The sequence below is a fragment of the Hippoglossus hippoglossus genome, chromosome 9 (assembly GCF_009819705.1).
Source record: "Hippoglossus hippoglossus isolate fHipHip1 chromosome 9, fHipHip1.pri, whole genome shotgun sequence".
In the NCBI taxonomy this organism is placed as follows: Eukaryota; Metazoa; Chordata; class Actinopteri; order Pleuronectiformes; family Pleuronectidae; genus Hippoglossus; species Hippoglossus hippoglossus.
Window position 1 is genome coordinate 10,993,522 of NC_047159.1, and position 27,966 is coordinate 11,021,487.

The following is a 27,966-nucleotide window of genomic DNA, read 5'->3' on the forward strand; positions in this document are numbered from 1 at the left end:
TGTCAGGGCAACAGCCCCTGCAAGGATCCCCTAAGCCAAACTAGGTAGTCTGGCAGTTTGCAGCCAAGTGTGAAGATGCTGGGACGAGAATCAGCACTTACATGTCTGACGTTATGGTTGTCTGCTGGAAAATGGTGGATTTCTTCCACCCAGTTGGGGGTGATTTGCAGCACCAAGTCAAGTGGGGGAGGGGGGTTAATGGGGGTGTTGTTCGTGAGTGAGGGTAAAACGGAGCGTGACATTGACAGGCAGATTAGTGCTGTGTCAGCAGTAATGCAGGTGTTTCACCACAGTGTTGTGAAGAGGGAACGAAGCTGACAGGGAAAGCTTTCAGTTTTAACAGTCGCTCTGCGTTCCAACACTGATCTATGGACGTGAGCTTTGTGTAATGACGGAAAGAACGCGATTACAAACGTAAGTGACCAAACTAATTTCTTCCAAAGGGTTTGACATAGGCGGAGGAGCTAAGACACATGGTGGGAGTCTGGAGTAGATCTGTTGCTCCTTCACATTGAACAGAGCGGGTTGAGGCGGTCCGGGCATCTGATCAAGATGTCTCCTGGGCCTTTTCTATTGGAGGATATCCGGACACATCTAATTGTTATGAGACCCCACGGTAGACCCTTGGAAATCAAATTCATAACAACACTACTGATCAATTCATATTGTCCATTAAGTTCCATTAGGGGTAATTTACCCATTAAGAACCGTGGTGCCTTCTAAAAAGCTTTATAAAGCCGAGGCGATGTTTGGAAACAGCCTCTTAAAGGGTTTTATTAAATTACCCACATCGACTAAAACCATTTATTTCTCAGCCTAAGAGGCAGATTAAAAATATGGCATTGAACCACTTGAGAGCTTAAACCTGTGGCTTTTATTGTAAAATTTACTCTGCAAGCATTTTCGTAGTACAACCATTAGAAATACTAATGTTTCTGGTTCGAGAAAGCAAAAACTTCTTTATGTCACTGGCTGCCTCTTCTCTTTTTCAAACCTTTTTTCTTCTGTTCCTTCTTGCTGTAAATCGGTTAACGACTATTTGCATGTTGGAGTCTTATACAGTAAAAGCACTGTGAAAATATTTTCTGGGTAAATCATGGCTCATCTCTGCCGAGCTTTCTTTTTTGGCAAATGATAGAGCAGACCGACACAGTATATTCACATAGCTTATCATTTTTAAATTAATTCATCCATTTTAATATTAATCTGTTAATGACTTATTCATTCTAATTGCCTTTAGTCCTCTTCAGATCTTTTTAACTTTCCTTTTCATTTTCTCGTTTCTCACTCCGAGTTTCTCTCTGTATCGTACCTCTGTATTCAAACCCCTCACATTCCCCAACTTCATCTCCTTTACGTTTCCCATCGTCGTCTGCCTCTCATCTCCCTTCTTTTCTCTCTCATTTTAAATCACTGTAGACTTGGGTTGAGTCAAAGAGCAGATATGTTATTGTTCTTGTACAGATTTCTAACAAAGTTCACTTATCTAAAATGTAACCAACTAAATTACCAGGTGTTTCCCACTTGTTTACCCCCACAGGTCGGTAAACAAAGGAAAGGAGAAAGAAAGCTACTTCAGAGGCAACTACAATTTAATCCAAACACGTTTATCAAACACTGAGTTATCAACAAAGATAGGGATGGTAAACAAATTAGAACTTTTTTTTTTAGCTTCCTCCTGGGGTCCCTTTTTTTCCCCTCCCATATACTTCTCTGCAGACATGTTTAATCATTTAATTTTAGTGTATATTCATGACCATGTAATAAAGTCTAGATTTATTCATGTCGTGAAATTAAGTTGGTTTGACACATGGTTAACACAGTTTCATCAGGTTTTAATTAGCAAACACAGAAATTTGCAGTCATTTGGTAAATGGTAAATGGACCCCTATAGCGATTTACACTAAAAGCCACATTCAACCTTTCACACAGCGCTGATATGCTGCACTCTTTCTATCACACACCATTTAAACACTGAACGCCAAGTTTCCTCTGACGGCTGCTGGCAGTCTCTTGTCCAAGAACACTTCGGCATGCGGACCGAAGGACCAGGACATCGAACCACCAACCTTCTGGCAACTGGATGAGCTATTCAACCTCCAATTTAAGCAATTGAGCCAGCAGACTGTCTCGATCTCTCTTTTTAAAATTGACATGCCTTAAACTGATCCAAAGAATATCCGCACAATGGGATCGGGACCTTAACTGGAATTTCCATTTCACATATATAGAACACGGCAGGCTATTCTCGGAGTTCTTATTAGGGGGCTGGAGAACGTCCGCACCACCTGACTCAGATATTTGTGTTCTCACATACAGCACCTCTGGATAATCTCAGGAGATAAACTGGAATTCAGTGTATGTTTGAAAGGATCTATAAAACCATATTTGTGTTTATATATTTACATATATCAATGGATCAATGGGAATATCTGCATATCTTTACCTCAGGACTCTTCTCTTTCATTTTCTTCCCATTTGAATCTATTAAATTATTGATTGGGCCTTTTTCTGCAAATTGGTATCCTCTTTCCTTGTACTTATTGTTTCCAGTATCTCAACCCTTTCCCTATGCACAAATCATTTCAAGAAGCACTCCTGTTGCTTGGTTACTTATGAGAGAACCAGATTGCGAAATCATCTGGAGCATCTGCTTTGAACTACTGGGAAATAATCACAAATTTGGCATGGTTAACAGGAGTGGGAAATCCGTAATTACAATTTTACCAGTTTCCAAAGCATAACAGCACTTCTCTTTTATAGCCACTGACAATGTTATTGTTATTGTAAAAAATTAGTGGAAGTGTGGGATGAAAAGATTGTTTCTTGGCATTACTCATTCAGGCACAGGATTTAAGTGGAGTGAGGTGAGATGACTGTGTGAAGATGTTTGACAAACATAATAGTGTACACATCACACATGGACAAAGAGGTGAACAGCTTTTATTCGTGACTCTTTGAGGCAATCTGCTGAGTCACATTCTAATTTTCATGTCTGGTAGCTTTTCTTGTTCATGTTCACAGAAATGAAATTCGCTGCCAACTCAGAATGCTGTATGAAACTTCTGGCAAGTAGCTGAATGTGAGTTGAGATAGAAATCAGTTTGACATTAAAAGACATTTCCCAAAGTTAACATTTACAAATGTTATCAGCTGGAAAGCACGACTAATTTAAGTCGTGACGTGATCCAACTGACTCATCCTTGTTGTTTCCCTTTTCGTGTTCTTCCTTGTAGTTTTTGACAGATGCCAGCGGAACATGTTTTCAGTCTGTTATAATCAATGTCCCAGTCTCTCTCTCTCTTTCTACCATTTTTTTTAACAGTCCCTCTGTTTTTTTCTTACTTCCCCTCAGCTCCTATTTGGGTTCCATTCCTTTCTATATTAATGAAACCTTGAAATTATTTTGTGCAAGTGTCCATGTGCGTATTACAAAGTACATGGTAAAAGTTTTCAATTAAAAAGAGAGAAATATATATTTTTTTGAAGATAATAAAACTAAAAACTCTTCAGTTTATTTGAAAAACAGAGCTCATAAATGTCTTATGAGCATTTGCTTAATCTCAGCCAGGCGTAAATGAGAACTGAAGAAGCTAGTAAATTATATCTGATGTCTTCATGAAGAAAAGAGAGACCATGTAGCTGCATGAAGCAAATTAGGGCTGTGTCACAACATTGTTCCACTTCAGTACTTTGGATCACACTATAATAATTTGTTTTAACACTGCTTTAAGCCTACGAAAGGTGCAGAATGTTGAACATTTGCTTTAAACTGACACAAATCACATTTAATCCAGGTTAAGGATGCATTTTTTGGCCTGAACCAGTCCCAGCCCAAGAGAAAACTAACCGAGTCCAACCTGAACCACACAGGGATTCTGTATTTGTGTCTGATACAGTTGATGTAAGCTGCACTGTAATGTCAAAATGAAGCCCCACCAATGTGATAAAACCAACCCGAACCAAACCGATCAGGTCCCAATGGATCTGAACAGGCTGACATAACACATCCAACATTATCTTCACAAACCTGACTATTCGTGCTTGTGCCCTTCTTTTACTTTGGTGACCTGCAGTATAAACATCACTGAAAATGCACTAAATGACAGAAACAGAAGAGTATTGCATATGACAGTACCACTCACGCAGTGCAGAGTTCAGTTTTGGTTTACCTGGCTTCGTACTGTAAAAACTTTCCCCTGTCGACTCAAACCTCGTCAAAAGCACAGGGCACAATGTGCAGTCAAAGCCTGTGCTGCCTCCGTGGCTCTGTCAGCCAATGCATGCAAAGACAGACCACTCAAAAACTAACCTGTCTGTTTTTTGCGAGATATCAGATTTCCTAAGGGAAAGCATTCTGTGCTGGACCTGCTCCGAAGACATTTCATTCCATGAAACTTTCAAGAGAGCTGTGATGGAAAAATGCGTCTTCACGGGAGAACGAAAAAGGCAATTTTATTGGCCCATACCCACAAAACTGTTTTCTGTCTAAACCTAACTTTGTTCAACCATGGTATCAACTTTTCTGTCAATCTTTAATATTAAACACATTCTCTGTTACCCCAACCTATGAACTGTCACCGTGCAATGCATAATGCCCCATTGGTTCATAGGCCCCAAAATGTCCTGTTCACAAATGGAATATGCAACATTTAACTATATAAAAGTCTGGACATCAAAATATACCAGTGTGCAGTTGATGAGGTTCTTCATTTTTCTGTCTAGACCATGACACAAGGCACCAGACATTGCTGTGTCAATCATTTTGTTCTGTTTCTGAATGAGAGCCTAAAGACATTTTCCATCAAAGCCTGATGGGAAAGAAAAAGAGAGAAAATGGACAAAGAACCGGAGAAATGTTAGATAAAGAAATATCAAAGTAACAGACAGGTACACAGGTGATTACATTCCTGGTCATGTTCATCCATCACCTCACATTGACCCTATCGAAGACACTTTCAGAGACACACGTATGACGACAAATCCAAGAAGAGATTTCTGAAATCTGGCTTCAATGTTCTTTGTTTCCCCCATTTTCTTATTTCCTCTTTTTACCTGTTTCCTTTTCTTTTCCAAACTCTTTCATATGTCAGAGAAAGGATAAAGACACAATGGTAAATTCTGTTTAGTTAGCATCTTATATCACAGAGAAATGCTGAGGGAGGACAGAGCCAGGTTTTCTCACACGGATAATGAGCATATATTTAAAAGGAACACAGATTCTTGTACGTGTCACTTTAGCATTATGAATTTACAAAAGATAGTAGAGTTAATTAAGAGCTGAAAACTTTCTTTGAAACCCATTTCAATGCTAATGTAAATGTGACTGATACAGGCAGATGTCTGCACTATTTCCCTTGAGAGAGGGCGATTCTACTGTAGCGTGCCTGAAATTTCATATTAGTAGTAAGCAATCTGCCTAAAAATAATATCACAATCTATTCAACACAATCATAATCCACAATCTGAACTCTTTATTCCCAATCTTGAAATGTACTGTTGGGAATATCCTGATTCTATTCAGACTTTTTTGAAACACAATATTCCATTAAAAACAATGGGAAATCATGCCATGCCTCTAAAGTGTCCGTCAGTATCCTGAATCCCAAGTTGCCCACAGCTTTGAGTATCATGATCGAGGTAACAATGCTGGTTCATTGTGATCGTGTGAGTCATGTCATCTGGTTTCTCTGCAGTTTCCTTAAAATTAAAGTCAACATTTGAGTGTAATAAATAAAAGCAATGGAAACCTGAAAACCAGGATTCAACCCTGAGCTGTTTGTACCATTTACCATCAATAGTCAAGTGAGGCAGATCAAGCTGGCACTTTTCATGGCCATCTACATTCATGCCAGTTACACATGCCAGCAGCACCTTGCCTGTGTGTTGGCAAACCAGGTAGTTGACAACACCTCATCTAGGCCCATTAGTGTCCTGCCAAGTCAGATGAAGGGTGAGACAGACCGGCCTCACAAGATCCCAGTAACTGCCGTTGGTGAAAGCACTGCCGGTTACGTTTACTGAACAACTTATATGAGGTCAGTCAGGATAATCCACGATGATATTATCAGAAACGTACCTAGGATTATAGATAAATGGATTACATTCAAGATATCAATTTAATAGGATAAAAAAAAAAATAGGCAAAGAAATTGGCATCTGCCTAAAGCAGGTTCGCTATGATTGTAACTCTTGGCAAAGTTGATATTATTAACAGTAAGACTAAAGAATAAGATGGAGAATTATGTGAAAGGGGAGGAGAGCAGGAGGGCTTTTTTTTTTTTGCATGAGGAATGAATCTTAATTCATTTGCCCTCTGAAACCTCTCTGGATCCCTACGACTCTGAAATTAACATACAAAATCACCATTGACCCATAAAATGAGCAATAAGTATCTCCTGCAACTGACCAAATCTTTCAGCGTAGCCAGGTGCAGAGCTGGACCTCACAAAAGGTTTAAATTGTGGGGGAAGAGAGATGGCTTATCGTTCCTATGCTGAGTATTGCTACCCAAGGCAGCTGGCAAAGGCAGGAACCCTCTCAGCTGATATCAGATAGTGAAGGCGCTGAAAGAACATGTACTCCCTAAAATTCCTGTCTCGGTGTGCCAGAGGCATTCCCCTCAGACCAGACACTGTTTGTTGCATAACAAGCTAAAAAAAAAAAACTGCACATAAACCAGAAACATCCAAACATATGACTTAAGGCCACAGCACAAACTGTTGCTCCTTAGAAAACAGTGAACATCACATATTCATTGTTGGTTGTCAATGCCTCATCTTCCTCTGAGTTTAATGAATAGTGTAACTACAGGAAATCAACAAAATCCTCTGAATGTTATCTGCTATAAGAAGTCAGCTGTTACTTTGTTTGGGGTTTCACTGACTCATTTTCTTCCTTTTTGGTCACAAATATTCTTTCTGCACTTTATACTGTGGTAGTATTAAAGTACTTATGTCTTTGTGTTTTTTAACATCTGTACTGTGCATTTTGCTGCCACATAAAAAGTTGCAGAAAACAAAAAATATATACTTTTTGTACTTTTCATTACGAACGCCACTAAAACCCGATGTTGTCAAAAACAGTCTCAATTCTTTGTGGCATGGATTCTACATTTCCTTTGAGATTCTGGTCCATGTTGACACGATAGCTTCTGCAGATTTGTCAGCTGCACATTCACACTGCAAATCTCCGGGTTTACCAAATCCCGAAGATGTCGGATTCAGATCTGGCGACTCATGTTCATGTAACCAGTTTGAGAGGATAAGTTTTGTGACGTTGTGCATTATCAAGCTGGAAGTAGGCATGAGGAGGATGGAGGATGGTAAACTGCGATTGTGAAGGGATGCACGTCGTCAGCAACGATACTCAGACGTCCCGGTGTGGCTTCCAAACTGTGATTGATTGGTATTAAGAGGCTGAGAGTGTGCCAAGAAGACATTCCTCACAACATTTCAACACTGCCACCACCTGCCTGGACTGTTGACACAAGGCAGGCTGGGTTCATGGATGCATGCTGTTAACAACTGTTTAACAATTCAACGATTTATCAGAGCTGGTGACATCTTTCTGGTCTTCAAACTGTTCAGTTTTAGTGAGCATATGACCACTGCAGCCTTAGATTTGTGTTCTTGATTGACACTCAGGGTTTGACGTTTTGTTCATTCCCAGATGATTCTCTGTTCACCACATTTGTGAAGGGTGGTTATCTGAGTTACCATAGACTTTCTGTCAGCTCCAACCAGTCTGACCATCCTCCTCTAAGCTCTCTCATCAACAAGGCGGTTCTGTCCACAAGACTGCTGCTCACTGGATGTTTTTGTTTTCTGCACCATTCGGAGTAAACCATGGAGAATACTGTTCAGGAAAATCCCAGATCAGCAGTTTCAGAAGTACTCAAACCAGCCTGTGGGACACAGTCAAAGTCACTGAGATCACATTTTCCCTTATTCTGCTGTTTGATGTGAACGAGCTCCCAACCTGCATCGTCATGATTCCCTGTGTTGTACTGGGGCTAGTGATTAAGTGATTGGATAATTGAGTTATTAGGGAGGTGTGTATGTGGTCCTAATAAAGTGCTCGGTGAGAGGACATCCCACTTGGGCGTAGTGAGGGGTTTCATGTGCAGATGTTTCATGCCGGGCAGCATTACTGAGGGTACAAGTGTAGGTCATCGCATGTGGTGCAGTGACCTACACCAGCTTGGTCGGACACATCCGTCTGACTTGACGATGCCAACAAAGACTACAGCGACAAAATAATCCCACTGAACATTTGTGTTTTTCACACATCACATCAAATTCACTTTGTGTGTAACCCTTGGCAAATGGAAAAATAAGAATGTCTGTACTCATATTCTGCTTGTCTGCTGAGCTGCACAGCCAGACAGGACAGCCCTTGATAGGAGTGGAGCGTCTGTGCATGTGTGTGTGTGTGTGTGCATAAACACCTGACTGCCAAGGTCTACCACTTCGAAGGTGTACTTTGCATCTGATATGTAATTTTATACAAAAAAGGTAGACTGACAGCAAATGCACCCAATTTTTCTGTCATATCGATGTCAGCCGGCCAAATGTGAATATATTTTTTCAGAGATCCATGTCTTATCCCCTGGAATATTGGTGTGAAAAATACCAACACCCTATCCTATCTAGATCCACCCCCCTTTTGTCCAGATCGACGGCAAAATTCAAGTAGTTCTTTCTTGGCCCATGTCCCACCCTTCCACCATGTGTCATAGGAAACCGTTCAGTAGCTTCGTGTAATCTTGAAGACAAACAAACAAACCCACAGAGACGTGCTTCTTGGCGGAGGCAATTTGTTTAATTATTTGAATTTGTTTTAAATAATTAAGTCCCACACGTATGAGATCCACACCATGATTCCTCTCAGAGACTGCATGTGTACATTTTTCCATAATGCCGCAGTGAGCCTCATATTGTTTATGCTCCAGTCTATTCTGTCTCACCTAAACCTGCAAAAACACTTTGTTGACATAATGTAGTAATCCCCCTGAAGCACTCTAGCCTGCACATACAGTGCATGCATGTAAACAGAAAACAAATCTATGACACAGAATACATGAATTCGTACATAGCGCCAATATGACCAGCAGCTAAAGGAGCTAGAATGTGCACATGCATTCATTTCACAGCTCGACTTTGTTGTCTAAAGTCAATTTCACTTTAGTGCTGTATGTTGACTTTGGACTCCTGCTGCCCTGTAGCCACAATACAAACTAATCCACTCTTCCCCTCACCACTAAACCTTTCCTGAATTACAGCATTGTCCTATTGTGCATGTCCCCTTCTAAGCTCTGCTAACTCCCTTAGGTGTGTGTGTGTGTGTGTGTGATTGTATTTTTTCTCTGAGTTTGCATGTGTTTGCGTGAAAGTGTTTTTGACATATAGACAACTTGGAAATGGAACACAAACAGAGTCCCCTTTCCTTGCAAGAAGTTATACCTGCGCACAGAATATATTCACACATTCTCGCCCATGCACATGCACACACACACACGCACAGGTCACCAGAAATCAGTAAAATAAATAGGACCAAAAACAACAATATCCTGATGATTAGAGCTGGGACCTTCAGACTAAAGAGGATTTTCAGCTTAACTTTTTAAGATTTAGCTACAAGACTTATGCTCAGGACCACAGTGTAATTGAATAAGACATTTGCATAAGGATTACCAGTACCCGGTTCTAATTCTTTTTTACCGCAAAGAGATATTTTCAGTCAAGTGAATAATGTTTATAAAAAAAAAACAAAGATGAAGTAAGCAGTAGTAATAAAGAGATTCAACTTATTGCCATTGCTTTATGGCTTGTAGTAAAATGCCTGAAATACAACGGCATTGATGTGTGAAGTTTTTAAGAGTCCCTACTCTTCTTCAAGACACACAGCTTCCCCAAAAGCTACAAGCACAGAGGCAGAGCTAAACTACAGAAATGTCCTATAACTTCTAATTTTATTTGGACTAGCTGCATGAAGAAGGATGAGCTGGAGGGAGGTAGAGACGTGGAAATAAATACATGAAAATAAAAGTTAAAATAATTGAATGCCTCTGCAGAAGTTAAATATAGATTTGAGAAAGGCGAGAGGGGAAACTGACCTAAGCCTTATATATGTAGCTACCACTCAACTGATAAATAATACAACACTTTCTAACAGTGCTACAAAGGACTTATTTTATTCCCCATACCCATTAAATTGTTCCTTATTGTTTGTCGACTCCACGTCTGGAAAAAGATAAAGAGGCTGATAAACATTTCCGCTGAAAGACGCACTGCTGTGCGACAAAGAGAGAGAGAGGTAAATCTTCTCGTAATTCCTCCATGCAGTCTGGCATGAATGAAACGGAAGTTCAAAATTAGATTTATCTTATTGGATGGAGCCAGATGTGGTTTTGAGGATAGATTAGTGGCTGTGGTCTTACAGAACTCAAAGAAATACACATCTTGCAGAAACAAACAGCAACATTACTTCCATAGAACTGAAGCTGCAGTGAAGTGGGCGCAATGAGCTGCACATATGTGAATAATCAACTACAATAAAACTGTTTAGTCTACGTGCATGTGTGCATTTCCTACTTTTTTCTTTAACTTTTGCATTTACGCTTGACTCATGTTGCCTGACTTCTGATGCCTGATCATAATGACAACAATCACAGTTGGGACACACAACACAGCCAACCTTAAAGCTAACCTGCCATGCAGCCTATCACAGCCATTCTGAGGAGAAGTAAACTAGGAATAGAATCCACGACCACGTGAACACACACACCCGCTTTCAGGTTCACCAGAGTGTTTGTTTCAACACAATCTGATTGGTTTGCTGAATGAAAATCTGAATTCAGCTAAACTTCTCTCATACGCATGTGACACAACGGAACCACAATTCAAAACGGCAACGCATGATGCCACCACCTCAGAGCCGGCCCCGACCTTTATGGGGCCCAAAGAAGAATTTGATTTAGGGGACCCCCACCGCCTCGGTGCCACCAATACTATTGACCATTGGTAGTGCTTTGGCCGGTCAGTGCGCAATCTGGCTGAGCCTGGAATGGAGTCAAAGTTATAATTATTATTATTATTACCCCAGTCCGCCCCTGATCGACTACATATCGTCACACTGTGCATCCCAGCATGAACATGACCACAGCTCTGACAGCGGTAGCAGGAATTGATTAAACCAGTAGTGTCTACTTGCCAGCCCTCTAACATTTTATTGGGTTTTTGAAGGGTTGCCTCAATTGACTTACTATATCCTGATATAAATAAAAAAAAATCAATCTTTCTCATGAGGGATTTAAAGGGCTCTTGGGGGCCCTCGCGTAGCCACGGGGGCCCTAAGCAGATGCTTAGTTCCCTTATGCTTCGGGCCAGTTCTGCACCACATTAAAGGAGACTGAGCAGTGTTTCTACTGAAGCATTCAACATATCGGTGATTCTGCGTTAGTGATTGTTTTTAGACAGGGGTAGGCTCTTGTTACTGAAATTGTATGCTCAGTATTTCTTTTGCGTTTGTGTTAAAAACTTTTTCATGGCAGACATTTTGACAGGTCACAAGAGAAACAACACAGGTGCAATAATAAAACAAATGGCAGCATCCCATCCCAAGGCTCTGATATTGTGCACAATGGCTCACTGGTGGTTTCCTGGACACTTAAATAAATATGAGCCAGTGTTAATGTTATTAGTTCCATCTGGGCTTTTACTGCTGTGACTCGTCATCTGTCTGCACACAGCAGGCGAATACGAAGCGTGAGCAAAGAGGAAAAGGTAAAGTGCGTCAGTATTAAAAATAGATGCAGTAAAAAAAAAATAGAGATGAAAGCCAGGAAAGCCTCCATATTTACTCCATCAAAGACAGCTGGGCCAGATGAAGACAGACAGGGGAGAAGTGGACTGACACAGCAAGTTAAGCAGTGTAATTCTTCCCCTGAACCAGGTGAGAGAAGAATCCAACAAACCTGAGCCATTGCTAGTGTATAGATTTTTTTATATAGAGCTAAGTAGAAACTAAACTGTCTTATTGCAGTGTGGGCCTCTGAGTTTAGGGGCACATGTCTGGCTGTTTATCTATTTGAACTATACATTATTGTATTGTCTGGGGTATTGTCTGCAGTATCCTTGGTAGCACTCCTGAATAAGAATTAGGTATCGCTGTTGATGCTGGAGTCCTCCGCACATAATACAGGGCCAGGTAATAACTCCTGACTCCACTCGCAGTACAGACTCTCCTCCTCCCTTACCGTATAAATAAGTGCAGCTTTGAAATGTTCTGTCTGAGAGATGCGAGCTCTGTGCATTCATGAAGCCGGTAACAAGTGGAATGCACTTCAGACACTCGCTGACGAAAAGGACGAACAAAGAAGGAGCAGGATATGAGCTTGATGAAGAGGGAAACAGATGTGATTTTTTTCCTTTGATTGTAGGTCAGTGCGTGTGGTGATAGTGTGCGGGCAGGAGGGTGAAGGGTTAGGAGAGTGAGAGTGTGCAGCAAAGAGAAAAACAAGTGAGGGGGGGCTGAGGAAAAAGGAGCCCAGAGGGTTGTCCACAGCCAGACAGTTTCTAATGAAGCTGTGTCAATAACAGATACCACTGTGCAAGAAGAACTAGCTGAGTGTTCTCCGACATAAGATATTCCTGTAGGGGTTCAAGAGGGGAACACATATTAATTACAGTTAAGATTTCATGTCAGATGGTTTAAAAATGAATTCATAAATGTTTAGACTTGAAGGGAACATCTCTCGATACGACCGTTCTAGTTTGAGGAATATCAATAATCAACAACAGGACATCGTCTGAGGTGGAAAACAAACGGCGATGACGATGACACCCAGCAACGCATCGCATCGACGCCACAGAGCGTTTGAAAAGGGTCAAAGTTCGACTCGACAACGGCGAATATTTCATCAAAGCTCCGTTGAAAGGAGCTACGGTTTGCGGACCTCCATTTTTTCTTTATCTTCATTGCTTCAGCACCATTTTTTGGGTCCTTGGGGTGTGTGCATCTACTTTGAAAAAAGATCAAGGCACATAAAGCAGGAAAACATTTCCCAGGATCTACCTACCCCTTTAATCTGGATGCTGTAACTATTACAGAGTCTGTGTAATCAGGAAAAAAAATGCAGTATAATCAATATGCCAGCCTCCTTTCTACCGGTCCCTATGGCTTTCGGTGCTGTAAATAACAATGACGTTTTTATTCGACTTGCTTGAGGATACAAATTTGTAAGCTATTATGAAGCTGTGAATTATGTTACATTATGAGCAGCTGAGAGACAAGCACTTGTAGCTTTATTAAGAGTCACACACATACCAGGTCCTGTACAAGTGCGGTTCGGAGTGAACAAAACAGGCATTATGAGGCTCTCATTTTAGGTTCTGGTGTTACTGTTTTCTGGTTTTCTGTGAACCTAACAATCAATTTAAAAACCAACAAATCAACCAGCAATGAAAGGGATCTAACGAGTTTAAAGTTGGCTTCATCTGAAGCAATCTTGAGACCCCTCGGCTATCGTCTCATTACAAATGAGCCTCTGGGGGCAATAGCCAATATTTTTGGGCTTTCAGTGGCAGTGGATATCTGGGCCAAGACTCTATCTCCCATTCACCGTTTACAGTCGGACTAGTTTCTTTTATCACATGAATCCAACGTTTCTTGCCACAAAACACAGTGATACTTTATTGTTTTTATTGATTTGAGTCCAGACAACATTTCGACTAATATCTATGAACAGCTTTCTGCATATGAATGTGTATTAATTATTTTCTTCTCCCCACACAGACTGTTTACCTGCAGGCAACCACAGCCTGCTCGAACATGATTGGTCAAACCGGAAACAGAAACCAGAAGGCTTCTGGGCTCATAATCTCGAAACCTACAGAATCTGTTTGCAGAGATATGTCAAGTAAGTAGAACAATAAAATGCTGCTTTGGTTCATGAACATTGCATAACGTTACAACACGACTACTTTTTTCATACATTAGACACATTTTGTTGCTTGTTCTTGCATATTCTCTCTTTTTTGTGCAGGACATTTACTTGTAATGTAGTATTTCAAACTATTGTACACTTTATCCTACTGAATTTTGTAAAGTAAAATCTTCTTCCCTTCCTGAGCCTGTATCGTCACAACTCCATGACGTCCGACTGGGCGAGCAAGTGGTGATAACCAGACCTGTGAACGAAACACTTGCTTTGGTCCCCGGGGAAGAATCCTGCTAACTGCTATTGACCACCATAACCACAGGGTAGCAGAGTGAGACTCAGGGAGTCAGTGTGTGAGATGTGATGTATCATGTATTGATGCATGCATTACAGGCAGAGACAGTGGCTCTGCTTTGTCAGGTAACAGGACGAGGTCACAGGGATAACTAGCAGAGATTCTTTGGGTGACATCTGTGGGTGTTTGAGGTCACAGGCAAAAGGAGTGAGGAGATAACAGATAACAGTGTTCATCTTTGGCTAAACCTAGACCAAGTCAGCACATTCTTCTATCTATCCTGAGTTTTCAAAAACCGACATTCTGGAACAGTTTTATTTTTTTGGCGAACAACCACCGAGTCCTTCTCTCCACGCTGCATGATTTGAAATATAGATGATTCATCACACGCTGAGTTTTTGATTCTTAAGAGAAGTGGCAACTTGCATACAAGAAGAATTTCCATTAAAAAGCTTGTGTCTGAATTGCTCGTACCTGATTTATTTTTTACGGACATTTAAAGTAAGCTACACTTTTGAGACATACAGCTGTGCAAGCATACAACACTGCAGAAGGAACAAGCATGCACCTGGGGGAGGATCTAAAGTAATTCAGCTTGACGGACCTATATCACATTCTCGTCACGTAGTGTTGTTTGAATGGCCAACACAGCCAACTCTAGCTACCTACTGTTGCTGTCTAACACATTTATTATTACCTAATGTTGTTTGCGCTGCATGCAGTGTCTGCATAAATCATTTCACAGTACAGCTTTTTAGCCTCAGGAGCTGTGTTTCTGCAATCTACTGTGTGTTGATCTGCATGGATGCACAAAGGCGTCGTTTGGCTGTAGGAAACATGTGGAACAATATACAGTCCTCTCACCAGGAGTGCACAGGGCGGGTTGTTATAATGCAAAGATGGGCGACAAAACTAGGAAACCAATGAAAAACAATACACTATATTTTAATGTAATGTATTTGGGCTGTATACTATTCTCTATCAGGGGAGTGTGCACCACTAATGGTGTCTCTAAGGTAATAAAATTGTAAAAAAAAAAATATAGATATATAGAAGTTGTATCACCTTTTCTACTTGCAGATGCAAAAAGACACGCATGCACATTCTGATGGACATCTCATGAATTTAACAAAAACAAGAGCTAAAGATGATAGCCATAAGGTGACGTGAGCCACGTGCATATTCCACATGTTTTGTACAACTTAAAGGAATTTATTTCAATAAATTTGAACTGGAATAGTGTTTGTAACTATGTTCATTCTCCCCCTTCAGGTTGATGGAGGTAATATAACCATGAGTGACTTACTTGGCATCAAAGCTTTCACCCCCATCACACGGGTTTTCATTCAGTAAATAACCCTGACTCAGGCATGTGATATTTAACATGCATGACATTGACTCACTCAGACAAGTGATAAACACGGTTGTAAACGGGGACCGAGTCGTAAACAGTGTTTGTTTTCAATAAAACAACTTCATTGAGGCACTGCGGCTCATTCAGTTCGTTTGCCACACACATGCATGCGATGTGTGCACATACGACCTGTAGATAAACATTCATTACAGAGAGGTTTATGACAACACAAAAGTGTGAGTGTGTCTCAGAGACTCAGTTAAATTTAACGGGGGTTACGGCTGCGGAGGAAGGCTGCAGTCTGTGACTCAGGCATTTCACCCATGATGGACGTCCAATTGGTTTATTTGAATCTGATGTGTGATACAACAAATTATACTAAGGTGACTAATCAACTGTTTCTTTTTAAATTTTTCACTTTTACTCAATACTGTTGGCATGATAAGCAGAGGTAGCCTGTCATTTCCAATATACGTTGAATATATGTACAAAAAAACTACGCAATAAAAACTATGCAATACTCGTGTCTATCTGTGCAATTCAACAGCTCATGTGCAACTCAGTTACACTGTATGTATTCTGCTCACATTGTACATATTCCTTATATATATTCTATTTTATTTATATTTCCTTTCATTTACATTGCATGTTTACTTGTAATGTTTGCCGCTGCCACTAAGCAAATTTCCCTGCTGCGGGACTAATAAAGGATTATCTTGTCCTATCTTATCTAATCTCCAAATTGGTCAATTTCCTCTTATCTGCACACGGAAGAAATGACTTTCAAATCACAAGTAAGCAAAATGTCCGCTCTGCCACTCAGTTTGTATATTTCTCTGTTTGAGACCCTACAGGAAGACTAGATCTAAAGCTACGATCCAGATGGGCGCATGCAGGCAGCTTTGTGACGTGTTGCCAAGTGTGTCAGGCAAAACAACAAACGGCACAATACGATTCCACGACAGTGATTAGCAAAGTGTTTAACACCTCTCAGTTCTGATGCCTGTTTCTCTAATCACTGACAGCATATTAAACATCAAGGGGGAGGTGGAGACAAAAGAGCAAGAGGAGCGCTATGCAGGGGTGGGGGGCAGGTGGTGGGGTGAGAGAAAATATAAGGGCGGATGGAGTGCAGGCACACAGAAACAAACAGAAAAATCCAGGTCATAAAAAGCAAAGAATAAAATGACAAAGAGAAAAAGTTGGAAATTGGGCCAGAATTGCTGAGAGAGGAGGGAAGATGGAGAATGAATAAGAGAGGGAAAGTGAAAATGCTACAATAAAACCACAGAAGAAAAGATGGTTTGACCTCAGAGGGAAGAGACCAACACTGCATGTGGAAGTTCATTTGGTTTTCCGATGAGGGGAAATGAAACAACCACTATTCAACAGGAACGACAGCATGTGGGCATAAATACTCACACCATGAATTTACAGTAACAAATGTGATCGCAGTAAATCTCAACCCACACAAGAAGAGATTAGCTACAGCAGCAGCAGCGGCTGCATAAGGTCTGAGCTCAGAGAGGCAGAGGAAGCAAGACGTGGAAGAATATCCAAATATATTTTGTATTTTCATATCATGTCAACAGCACAACTGTGGCTTAAAGGTCACATTAAAAATAACTGAAGAAAAGTTACCATTAGGTTTACGATTATGTACTTATTATTCTTAATAATTCTAAAAACTGAAATTGTTTATTTTCACAAAATGGTGACATGAAGAGAGTGAGGCAGCAGCTAAAATTAACTGAAGGTGATAATACCATTTTCAGTGTTGCATCAAAGTTTTTGGTTTTCATTCTTTTCCTTGCTGTAAATACCACAATCATTACTTGATACCTATAATCAAAGAAAGGAATGTCACTGCGTGGCCACTACTCTATTGTTCCAGTAGGTCTCACTTTGACAATTTGTTGTATCTGAAATCAATTTCTTGTTTTTGGCATCAAGGACAACTTGTATTTCCTCAATTTCTACATGTAAATATGTAATATACGTTTTTGCGTCATCTGAAGATATACAAAATTGTGATATATCATCCGAAATACAGGCTTCACTTCTCAACTGTTCCATAAATAACGTGTTTTTAAGTTCATTTCTGTATTTAGTTGAAATAAAAAGAAAAGTGAGGACTTATTTCTCCGCATGTTGCTGTGGGTCTTGAAGCAAAAAGTGGAAGCTGTTTTCAAAAGCATTGCATCACTAGGGATGTATATGTTTGAAAGGCTGTAGTACAACCAAGTTCTAGGCCGACTATCTGCATGCTTTACTGTTCGATGAATCATTTACGAATGAGTGGAGCAATGAAGACTGTAAAGGGAATGATGCTTGGATTAGAAAACGTTGTACAAGTGGTGGATTGCGTTTTTTTTGTGCCTGTGTGTTCTTTTTGCATGCGTTTGTGTGTGTTAACGTGGTTGCACATGTGCTCATTGTAGAAGAAACTTGCCAATGCCCCGCTTTCAGTTTTTTATAGAGCAATGAAATGCAGCCTACCCATGATTGGTTGTCAAGAGAAATAATTCAGAGGAGAGAGAGAGAGGGGTAGTGCCAGGAAATTACACTGGCAACTCACATAAACTCACGTGCATGAAGGCGCATAAATAAACACACACACATGCAGGCTTGTATGTGCCCGTACACACAACCCATGGCCCAGGGATGCGGGCACAAAAGAGCACTTTTACTATGCATGCAAATTCAGACAGTATTCACGCTATGAAAATGTGAACACACACATGGAGGCCTGGCGTGCTCCTTCAAATACAGTATGTTCACAAAAAACCATTTTCTGCATATTCAGGACAGCCTCTGCCCCAGTGAGACAGATATACAGAGAACAAGAGCACGGAAACCAAAGCAGAGGGAGCGACGACAGAGCCGCTGCAAACATCTACTGCGAGAGTGAGGGAAGTACAAAATGGATGAACGACAGACAAAGACACTTACACCCAAATACAGTGTGTGTATGTTGCACATGTGTACAAATGTAACACTACACACATAAAACAGGCGCTAATGCCAGCACTTAGTCATTAGCGAGGAAAGTTTTCTCTCCTTTAAAGTTTCTCTCATCATTAGCCTGATTCCACAGACCTGCTGCAAACCAAGCATTCCTCTATAGAAGATCGGTTTCACTCTGGTCAGTCTTACTCTTTAATCTACATATTTGTATTTTGATGGTCTCTATAGCTGTATAGTGTGATAAATTCATCAGTGGGATTGGTTGCATAGTATAATGTGTCCCCATTTATGGTTGTATATTATTTTAAATGCATGCATGTCTCATTAAATACACAACCACAGTAACATATTATGAGCAGCCGCAGAACTATGTTAGATGAAAATATTCCAATTCTATAACATGGAAGGCTTTCAGGGCTATAAACCCATGTAACCTGTGTCCTGAAATAGCTCTTTGCTGATTGAAGAGCAAACTTCCAACCGCTGCACGGCCCTTTATTACCAGCTTTTCTGTGCTAAAACTAATCACTGACCAGAAACAGTAAAATGGTCCCCATGTAAAAAAAGAGAGCGGTTATATAAAACGATTGACAAAGTATTAAAATGTAAACACACACTGTGGCTGTGGCACTGTACTCTTCAATAAAAAGATATAGGTCATTTTTAACCTTTAGTCTAACAGATGTTATTTTGTTCCACTATTTGATGTCATTGTGAAACTTTGACCCAAAGGAGTCTGTGATAAATAGCACAGTATATTCCATTTGTTGTGGTCAAAATAATGCGTAATGCTTTTTTTTACTCAAACACGAGTTGTATGAGCTCAGGTTATTGAGGCCAACAGGACATGAATAGCAGATAAAAGATCAAAAATGTTCACAGGGAATTAAGTTAGTAAAAAGATCTAACACAACATTAGGTGCTAATAAATGTATTATTATGGATTTTTATTCAGCCAAGATGTGGTGCCCATTTTTCTTGTTTGTTCCATATAAATTCATATGAAACAAACACAACAAGAGGGGGATGATTCTGTGCTCACAGAAGCGATTTAAATCAATCTCCACAATAAGCAGCCTGACACTTGTTTTAGCGAACAACAAAGGTTCCTGTCCTCCGATGACGTTAAGCATGTGTGACTGTGTGGGTCGGATGAGCACAAACACACAATACAATCATCCGGGAACACGGGCCTGCGTTGTACAAGACCTTGCCCGGCCATCTGGTCTGTTCTACCTGCAAAACTGACTTCTGCCGTGAGATGAAGCACCTTCAGCTGGGCTGGACTGTCTCACTTTAGACAAGCAATCAACCTTCTTCTCACAGCTACCTGCCAGTCCATCTCAACCTCAGAAACACACAGACAGACACACAGACACTCACACACACATTCCCTCTGTCTCTGTGGCCTGGTTAAAGGTTCTGCCTCAGTGACCAGGTACAAACGTCAGAGCTACTGTCTGTCTCCTTCACAAGAGGTTGCACAACAGTCTCAAATATCTCAAAAACATACACAAACCAGGCACACAGTTTACATCTGTGTGAACCATAACTCCCTCCTGCGCACGCACGCACGCACACACACACACGCACACATTAAATCCTATAAAACACAGAAATGCGAGGTGCTAAATCTTCCCAGTCAAAAATAGCATAGACCAGCACAACTGTCAACACTCGTAGATACATAACTCAAAAGATATGACGCATTTAATGCACACTGCCGAGCCCCCGCCCTTCAGGATGGGTGCATAACTGCAGATTAAAATACACGTGCGCACGCGCTCGCACACACACAGAAGTTGATAGTTCTAAAGAGGAAGTGCTGTTGACAGCTGCGAAACTCGTAGACAAAACCAGGCAGAACAGCCATTCACACAACACACACACTGGGATGTTCAGAAATCCTTCTCCATGGAAAAGACCAGAATAGCACCATGGTGAAAGAAAAACCAGGCCATGCCAGGACAAATCTCCCTCTTTGTTTGCCCCCTTCATTTCCTCACACCACAAATAATGAAATGACACAAGTGTCCCATAGCTTACAGTGCGAGATGAAGTATACAGACTGAAAAACACATCCAAAATAGCTGATTAGATGATAATCAAAGAGACATTTCCATTATGTGTCAATACGTAGTTTGGCCTTGACAGACACACAGACTGCACATAGATTGGTGCCAAGTTATCATTTAAAATGTTTGTAAAAACTAATTGCTGCTCTAATTTTGCAGATTAAGTATTTTGGATTGTGCATCATTAGTGGAGTGCCCCATGCAAATGTTGAACCATCCTGTTTAATGTGCATCCCAAGAGTGAATCATGCAACTCTAAAACATCTACGGTTTGAAATTTGACTATGAAAAGGCAAAAATCTGTGTCATCTAACATTAGTCGTCATTAACAGTCACACAGACATTGTGGGTCAAAATGTGCAAACTAAATGATAAAGACTTCTGGTATTAGTCTGTAATGTCACACTCATTGGCCATTTTGGGGCCACAGATACATATCTATACAAACTTGGTAGTAAAACACAGAAGTGGAGACATAAACTGAGTTATCTAGCACACACACATACGACTGTCCTCCTTTCTGCACAGCATCAAGCCTGTAATGTTTCGTGAAGTCCTTGAATGAAATGCCAACAATTTTTAAAAAATGACTGCAGAGGCAACACGGTCTGTTAGACCAAATCCCTGCAGAGTCGGATTTTCTGTGTTTTCTCCTCTGCTTGGTATCGCTCTCGGTATCCCTGCATCATCACAGCAAGGAAGTGCTCGAGAAGTGTTCCACAGGGGCTTCTAAAATGAGCTGACAGTGATGAATTAAATTTTTCAATGATTCAACAAAGTTCCTGGCGAGATATCTTTAAGTAAAACCGCCTGCCAAATGGCCAAAAACAACTCAATGGCTCATTTACATATGAAGTGTTCTTCAATGCATCTACTCACACATAAATTAAGCCCATTGATTCTTCTGCTAAGATTTCTCTGCTTAATGTAGGAGATTATGAGCGGAGCAGATTTCTGCAGCCCGTAATGCACGGAAATGACATGACATAGATCTTGCCAAAAATGCTTTTGAATATTGTATTGATCAATAATTAGCAGAGAATGGCTTCCATGATTAACTGCACAATTTCATCGCCTTAAAAGTGTTGGTGCTTGCAAGAAAACATAGCGGACAAACCATTTTATCCTCCTGTCTCCTGTTCATTCAGTTTTCTATTGGGCTGTGATCTAGCCAGGAGCAATGAATGGAGAAAAGAACAATAACCATATAAGGCAGATGTAATATGTGACACACAGGCAGCAGTGCATTGAGACATTGTGTCACACAAACCAATCTTGTATTCATTTCGATGAATCGTGCCCTTGGCATTTGAAATGTGTTGACAACTCTGACTGGTATTAATCTGTAGGCTCAGACCATGCACTCATTAGGAGAAATCTGATATACTGTATTTCAGTGATGGTTATCAAAACGGTGCCTGTGAGTGCATCAGAGAGAGAGAGAGAGAGAGAGAGAGAGAGAGCTGAGCCAATGCATTATTTGAACGAGGGCGAGCCAGCGGATGCACTCTGACACAGCATGGCTAAAAAAAAACAGTGTGACTCGGAAGCGGTGACTTAATCTAGCTGCATAAATCACAGTGACTTTCTGAGTGTAACTAATCAAGAACACACACACATGCGTGCTCCCTCACCCTCTCTCGCTCTCTCTCTCTCTCTCTCTGTTAGAGAATCCATACGCGGCGCCCTCATAAAGCAGAGGGCCATTGCCATGCAGTACACGATGCGGTGATAGCCAAGAGGCAAGCAACCCCCCCCCCCCCCCCCCTTCCTTCTGCATGCTGATCATTAGAGAGAGAAAGAAGGATGGGGACAGAGGGAGGGAGGGGGAGAGGGGTGAGGCAGTGGTGCCAGCTCCCCAACAGCTCAATAACATTTAATGCCTGGACAGAGCAAGATGAAAACGTCTGATGGGCACGACTCTTCGTATCAGAGGAATAATGGCGGCTCTGTTACAGGATGTCACAGGTTTTCAGTAATGGCAGCTAAACAATGGTAGATGATGATGGCACTTTCTCCTCTACTTTCCATCCTCCATCTCTTTTTCTCTTTGATACACATCTCTCTTTGCCTGTCGATCTCTCCCTCTCTTTCCTTGTTCCATCTTTAGCGGCAACTTGGAGATTAAAGGGGGATTACTCCTGACATGACAAAGTGACACGCCTGCCGCCTGCTGAAGGAGAATCTTCATGGATATCAATTATCTTAAATTCTGATAAAGGGAAATCACTATATTGTTTGTGTGGCTTCTACGTCTGTGAAACATCACCGCAAATTAGAATAGCAAATCACAAAACCCGCTCATGTACTTGTTTCCCACAGTTTTATGTGTTGTCTCCGAGGTTCTGCTGAGGAAGCGGGGATGAGGATGGATGGGCGAGGGGATGGGGAGTGAGAGATGGGCAGAATGAGAAAAGAGAAGTATTGTTTTTGGGGTGATAACCTTTTGTTGTGATTCAAAGTACTTGCGGCTAGCAGGGAAATGAACTATTGATTAGAAATAAGGTGTAGGGAGAGAGAGAGCGGAAAAAAGACACAGTGACTGAAATCACACCAGCCACACAACCGCCCACACTGATGCTTTGTCCTCGAGCGCACACACGCGCGCACACACACGCGCGCACACGCACACGCACACACACACACACACACACGCTTGTTTATGCAAAAAAACCACCCCTAACACATTGCTTAAAGGGAGCTGGAAGTAACCAGGCACCAGTAAACTATATGCATAGCCTTCGCTGTCTGTTCTACTAATTGGACACCACTCACTGGCCTGGTTTCTTCAACAGGGTCAAGGAGGAATCGCTGGTTTTTCTCATTATCCATGTCACTAAATTTGCTCCTCAAACATATCTGGGATTTGTATGGATTATGTTGCAAACTGGAGGTGATTTGAGGGCCTCTACCTCTGTAAATCCTGTGTCTGTACAGCTTAATTTGACCCCCTTACTCTTGAAATACTGTGTGGTGCAATATATCTATCCATTTTTATGTCTACTATTCCCTTTGTATATAGGCAGATAGATAAACACAAACACTGAGGACGATCAGGAGCTGTGTGTATTTATGTTTGCTATTGACACCTGTACAATTTGCTTGTGTCGTATTCTCGGGTTAGGGTTAGGGTGATGAACAATCACAATGAAGGTGACTTATAGCAAAGCTCAATATCAGCATGTTACTGTAATAGATTCTTGTGAAAAAACCTTGGCTAAGCTTATATGTAGCCTGGAGCGAGTGAGACACCATGTTTGAAAACAATAGCGTCTCAGTAAGCAGAGATGTACAGAACAGAGAGCAGACAGTGCGCATACAGGGAACCTTGACCCACTTTCAGCAGCTGACACCAACCTTGGTGCAGTTAGCCTAGATAGCTGCAGATCCCTGAGCCTAAAAACGTCTCACAACCGAGGGGTTTTAGTCCCATTGCGAACACTCTTATCTAACTTACAGTCAGTGAGCAGGTGAGGTTTTTTGTGTCCTGCTGCGGGACTATTGCCGAACATGTGGCTGCTGCTGGGATCAAACCATTCAGTCACAGGGTGATCTGTCTAAACAGTGGATTACTGTGCCACCCCCGTAGGGCCCACAGCCCCGGCCTGCGGGCTTCTGCGCATGTGTGGCTTTACTAACACACCAGCAGCCTCCCTGCTGCTCTGCGCCAGAATTTCTGCATAACCCATTTTCAAAATCTCAAAATAAAATCCATAACAATCGAGTTCAACTATCACTTCCTCACTCGCATATTCTGCGGATGATGTTTGGTTCATCCGCGAGACTTCAAGCTGGTTTGATTGACATGCCTGCAAACAAGATGATATGCATTCTCTGCCGGCTTGACCTGTGTAAATCTCATTCATTTGGTAATGCTGCTGCTGTTGTGAGCCTGATATGAAGCATCAGCTTGGTCTGCCGCCCAGAGAAGACATTGGACTGATCCAGCTCTTGGCCAGTTGGACTCAGGTAGCCACTAAATTGGCCTGAGGTGTGCTCTGCAAATCCAGCAAGCCGGGGTCTAAACGGATCCAACAGGTCAGTCCTTGCTCACTGGCAGCATAAGTGGGTTAGATTGATGGTTTATAATGTGTCACATACATGTGCTTCGGAGTGCTTGCGTGTCTTTTAAAATATGGATGACATCTTAACTATGCAACATGGTAAAAAAAAATCCAGCGTGGATAGGTGGTCAGCTTCCTGCATGCGTTTGTCTCACTGTCACTGTCAGTCATGCACCTACCCAATGCTCTCTGTTGTCTTTGCCCACCATTGAGTGGTGCAATTATTGTGTCTGCAAACAAGATACAATGCATTATCTGCCAACTTAACCTGTGTAAATCTCATTCATCTGGTAATGCTTCTGCTGTGAGCCTGATATGAAGCATCAGCTTGGTCTGCAGCCCAGAGAAGACATTGGCCTCTGTCTGTCGGCTATAGTCAGAGCCTAAATGGATCCAACAGGTCAGGCATCGCTCGCTGGCAGCATAATGCACCGGGTTACGTTGGTGGTTCATAATGTCTTACATATTGTACATGCTTTAGAGTGCCTGTTGAAATATGGATGAGACCTAGGCTATGCAACGTGGTGAAAAACAGTTCAGCGTGGATAGTTGCTCATCCTCCTGCATGAGCATCTGTGTGTGTCTGCCCATCACTGTCAGTCATGCACCTACACAATGCCCCCTCTATTTTGTATGCCCAACACCAAGCCACAGAGTTGTGCAATGACTGTGTGTGCCCACCACCACCACCTCGCGTCCTCATCCTGCAAGACACGCAGTCCAGCGTCATCCCTCTCTCTCTCCCTCTCTCTCTAACCTATAGCTGGAGCCGGGGGCGCTCCTACATCGCTCCTTGATGTCGACATCACACTCAACACAACAGTGCCACACTTTGCCGGTGGTGGTGGAAGGCAAAAAAAAAAAGACGTTATAGGGCATTAAACGGGTTTTTCCCCCTTCTCTCCTCCTGGCACTGCAGTGGCTCACGATGTTAGACGGTAATGCCATTATGCTTCAGGAAAATCCATTTGCAGAAAATGTCACGCCATCCTAAACCACCTGTTTTTCGCGCATGCTGTGCACATATATCCATTATTGTGCAGCCTGCTGTAAAGGATTCTGTGGAAGTGCAGTCCCTTCCCTTGACATTGCCCACATCAGATCCATGACTCTTAATATTTACAAACACAGACTAAATGACGATTACATTACGCCACTGATGCTCAATAATCCCCTAAACTTAAAGGGAAACTTCACTTGAAATCATGCCCACAATGGCGCAACGGATTCATCAATTTGTGGATGTGCCAAAGACTAAACTCGAGTCTAGCATCTACATCCTTCATTGGGAGAAACGAGCCCCAATAATAAACCACAGGGTGTCAAAGAAATCGCCATCAGTGCTGTGATTGAAGCGGCGCAGCGCATATCGAGGCTGAGACCTCCAATCTGTTGGCTGAGAGACGCGCACACAGCCTCATTGTGCCCCGGAGGAAAAAAAAGCGCAGGAACTCACCGATGTGGATGATTGAATCCGAGAGCACCGACTTCCACTCCTGGCTCCAAAACACGGCGACGAGCAACACCACAGCGGAGGTAACTTTCATGATGTCCACATGTATGTCCCCCTCCCCAGAATCAAGAGAAATAAAAGAAAATCACTCCTCTGAGTGAGAGCGAGTTAAAATCCCGAAAAACCCGGAGCTTCTGGTTTTGTATTAGTCCATCAAGGAAATTCCCTGTAATCTGCGCCTTGATGTGCTCTTCACTGGACGATGAGGGGGGAATCAGCAGAGATCCCCGGGTACTCAAACACACTGGCACCCTGTTGAAATTCTCACCAGCATGGAATCATATTGTGGGGCGAGCGGAGAGAGGCGCGGAGCCGCAGAGGAAACCGAACCTGCATCCAAACGCCGACGCGTCGAGGCGAAGTGAGGGACCTGGAAGATGTGGCCGCTCGTTTGGAGAAATAAATCTGAGCCCCTTCAATATCGTCAGGAGGGGGGGGGGGGGGGGGGGGGGGGGACCTAGTTATCTTGAAAAGCGGGTCCTGTTGTAATGACCCCGAGAATCCCAGGCTCTCAGATCTGGCGACGCAGTTTTCCCCCTGCACCAATCACCAAATCACCAGCAGCAGCAGCGGACCAAGCCAACGCCAAAACTTCCATTTTCCCCAGGGGCTTTTTATCGTTCCTCCACTTGGCCCCTCTTTGGATGCATCAGCCTCCAGATTACGCAGACAGCGACTTTAGTTAGAGAGGAGAGACGTGCCACATGATGAAAAGCCCTGTCACATGGCACCAGCCACAGAGAGGAACCGTATTCCGAAATTGTCTCTAGTTTCCAGTGGAGATGAGAGACAGAGCCGGATGGAGAGGATGGAGGGGAGCTCCGAAACACACGCGTATTTTCTGCGTCAGGATGGAGGAGGAACAAATGTGAGCGAGGCTTTTTTTTTTTCTCTGGAAGGGTGAAAAAAAAAATGACCGAGGATGCGCGCAACGACTCTCGGCGGTCCGCACTCCGTATGCGGGTACTCGCGTCAGCCTCGGCTCGCACGTTGCCTGGTGAAGAGGAGGTATGCCGCTTCCATGTGGGGGAGAGAGAGAGAGAGAGAGAGAGAGAGAGAGAGAGAGAGAGAGAGAGAGAGAGAGGACGGAGGAGGAGGAGGAGGGAGAGAGAGAGCGATTGGGAGGAGACCCAGGAGAGAGAGAGAGAGAAGAGGAAGAGGCAGCAACTATGAGCAGCAGTTGCCAGCCGGGGCGTGCATCTACCGTCTGGAATTACCTTGGAGAAAGAGAGATGAGATGTGGCTCTGTGGGCAGCGGGGGGGGGTTCTAACAGAGAGGTAGATAAAGGTAATCTGCCAACCGCAGCTCTGCCACGGGCACTTCAGACCTCTCATTTCAACAAGAGCTGCAGGTCATGGTTGCCAGTTGGTTCCCAGTGAGGTTATCAGACTCCTCCACCGAGCTCTGATTTCAAACTGTTAAAATCAGCAACACATGTCCATCGACTTGACTCTGTTGTGCGATTCGAAGGAGAATCCTCATCCTCTCTCCAAACATATTGTTGATATAGTTCGCATCAAATATTGGGACAGGATCCTTTCATCTGTCAGACCCTTCCCTGTATCCATCCATCACACGTCCACTCGTCTCTCCATCCTCTACACACAGACCTGTTCTCTCTCTCTCTGTAACTATCCTCCCATCCTTTTGTCCGTCTATTTCATCCACATCCCCCCCGCGCTCTCCTCCGTTTATCCACCCCTGCCTCCCTGAAGGGCTACAGTCCCCAGGGTTCCTTTTAATCTGCCCCAGACC

At 42.4% G+C, this 27,966-nt stretch overlaps 1 protein-coding gene across 3 annotated transcripts in view; it reads right to left on the bottom strand.

The window, feature by feature from the left end:
* Positions 1-27,429, bottom strand: part of grid2 (glutamate receptor, ionotropic, delta 2) — a 442,863-nt gene extending 415,434 nt beyond the window's left edge. For 2 of the 3 annotated variants that reach the window (XM_034595239.1, XM_034595240.1), the window contains exon 1: positions 26,154-27,429. In XM_034595239.1, coding sequence (XP_034451130.1) covers positions 26,154-26,244 — 91 coding nt within the window. In that variant the 5' untranslated portion in view covers positions 26,245-27,429. The remainder of the gene's footprint in view (positions 1-26,153) is intronic. The other variant, XM_034595238.1, reaches the window with a different exon arrangement.
* Between the last annotated feature and the right edge of the window lie 537 nt (positions 27,430-27,966).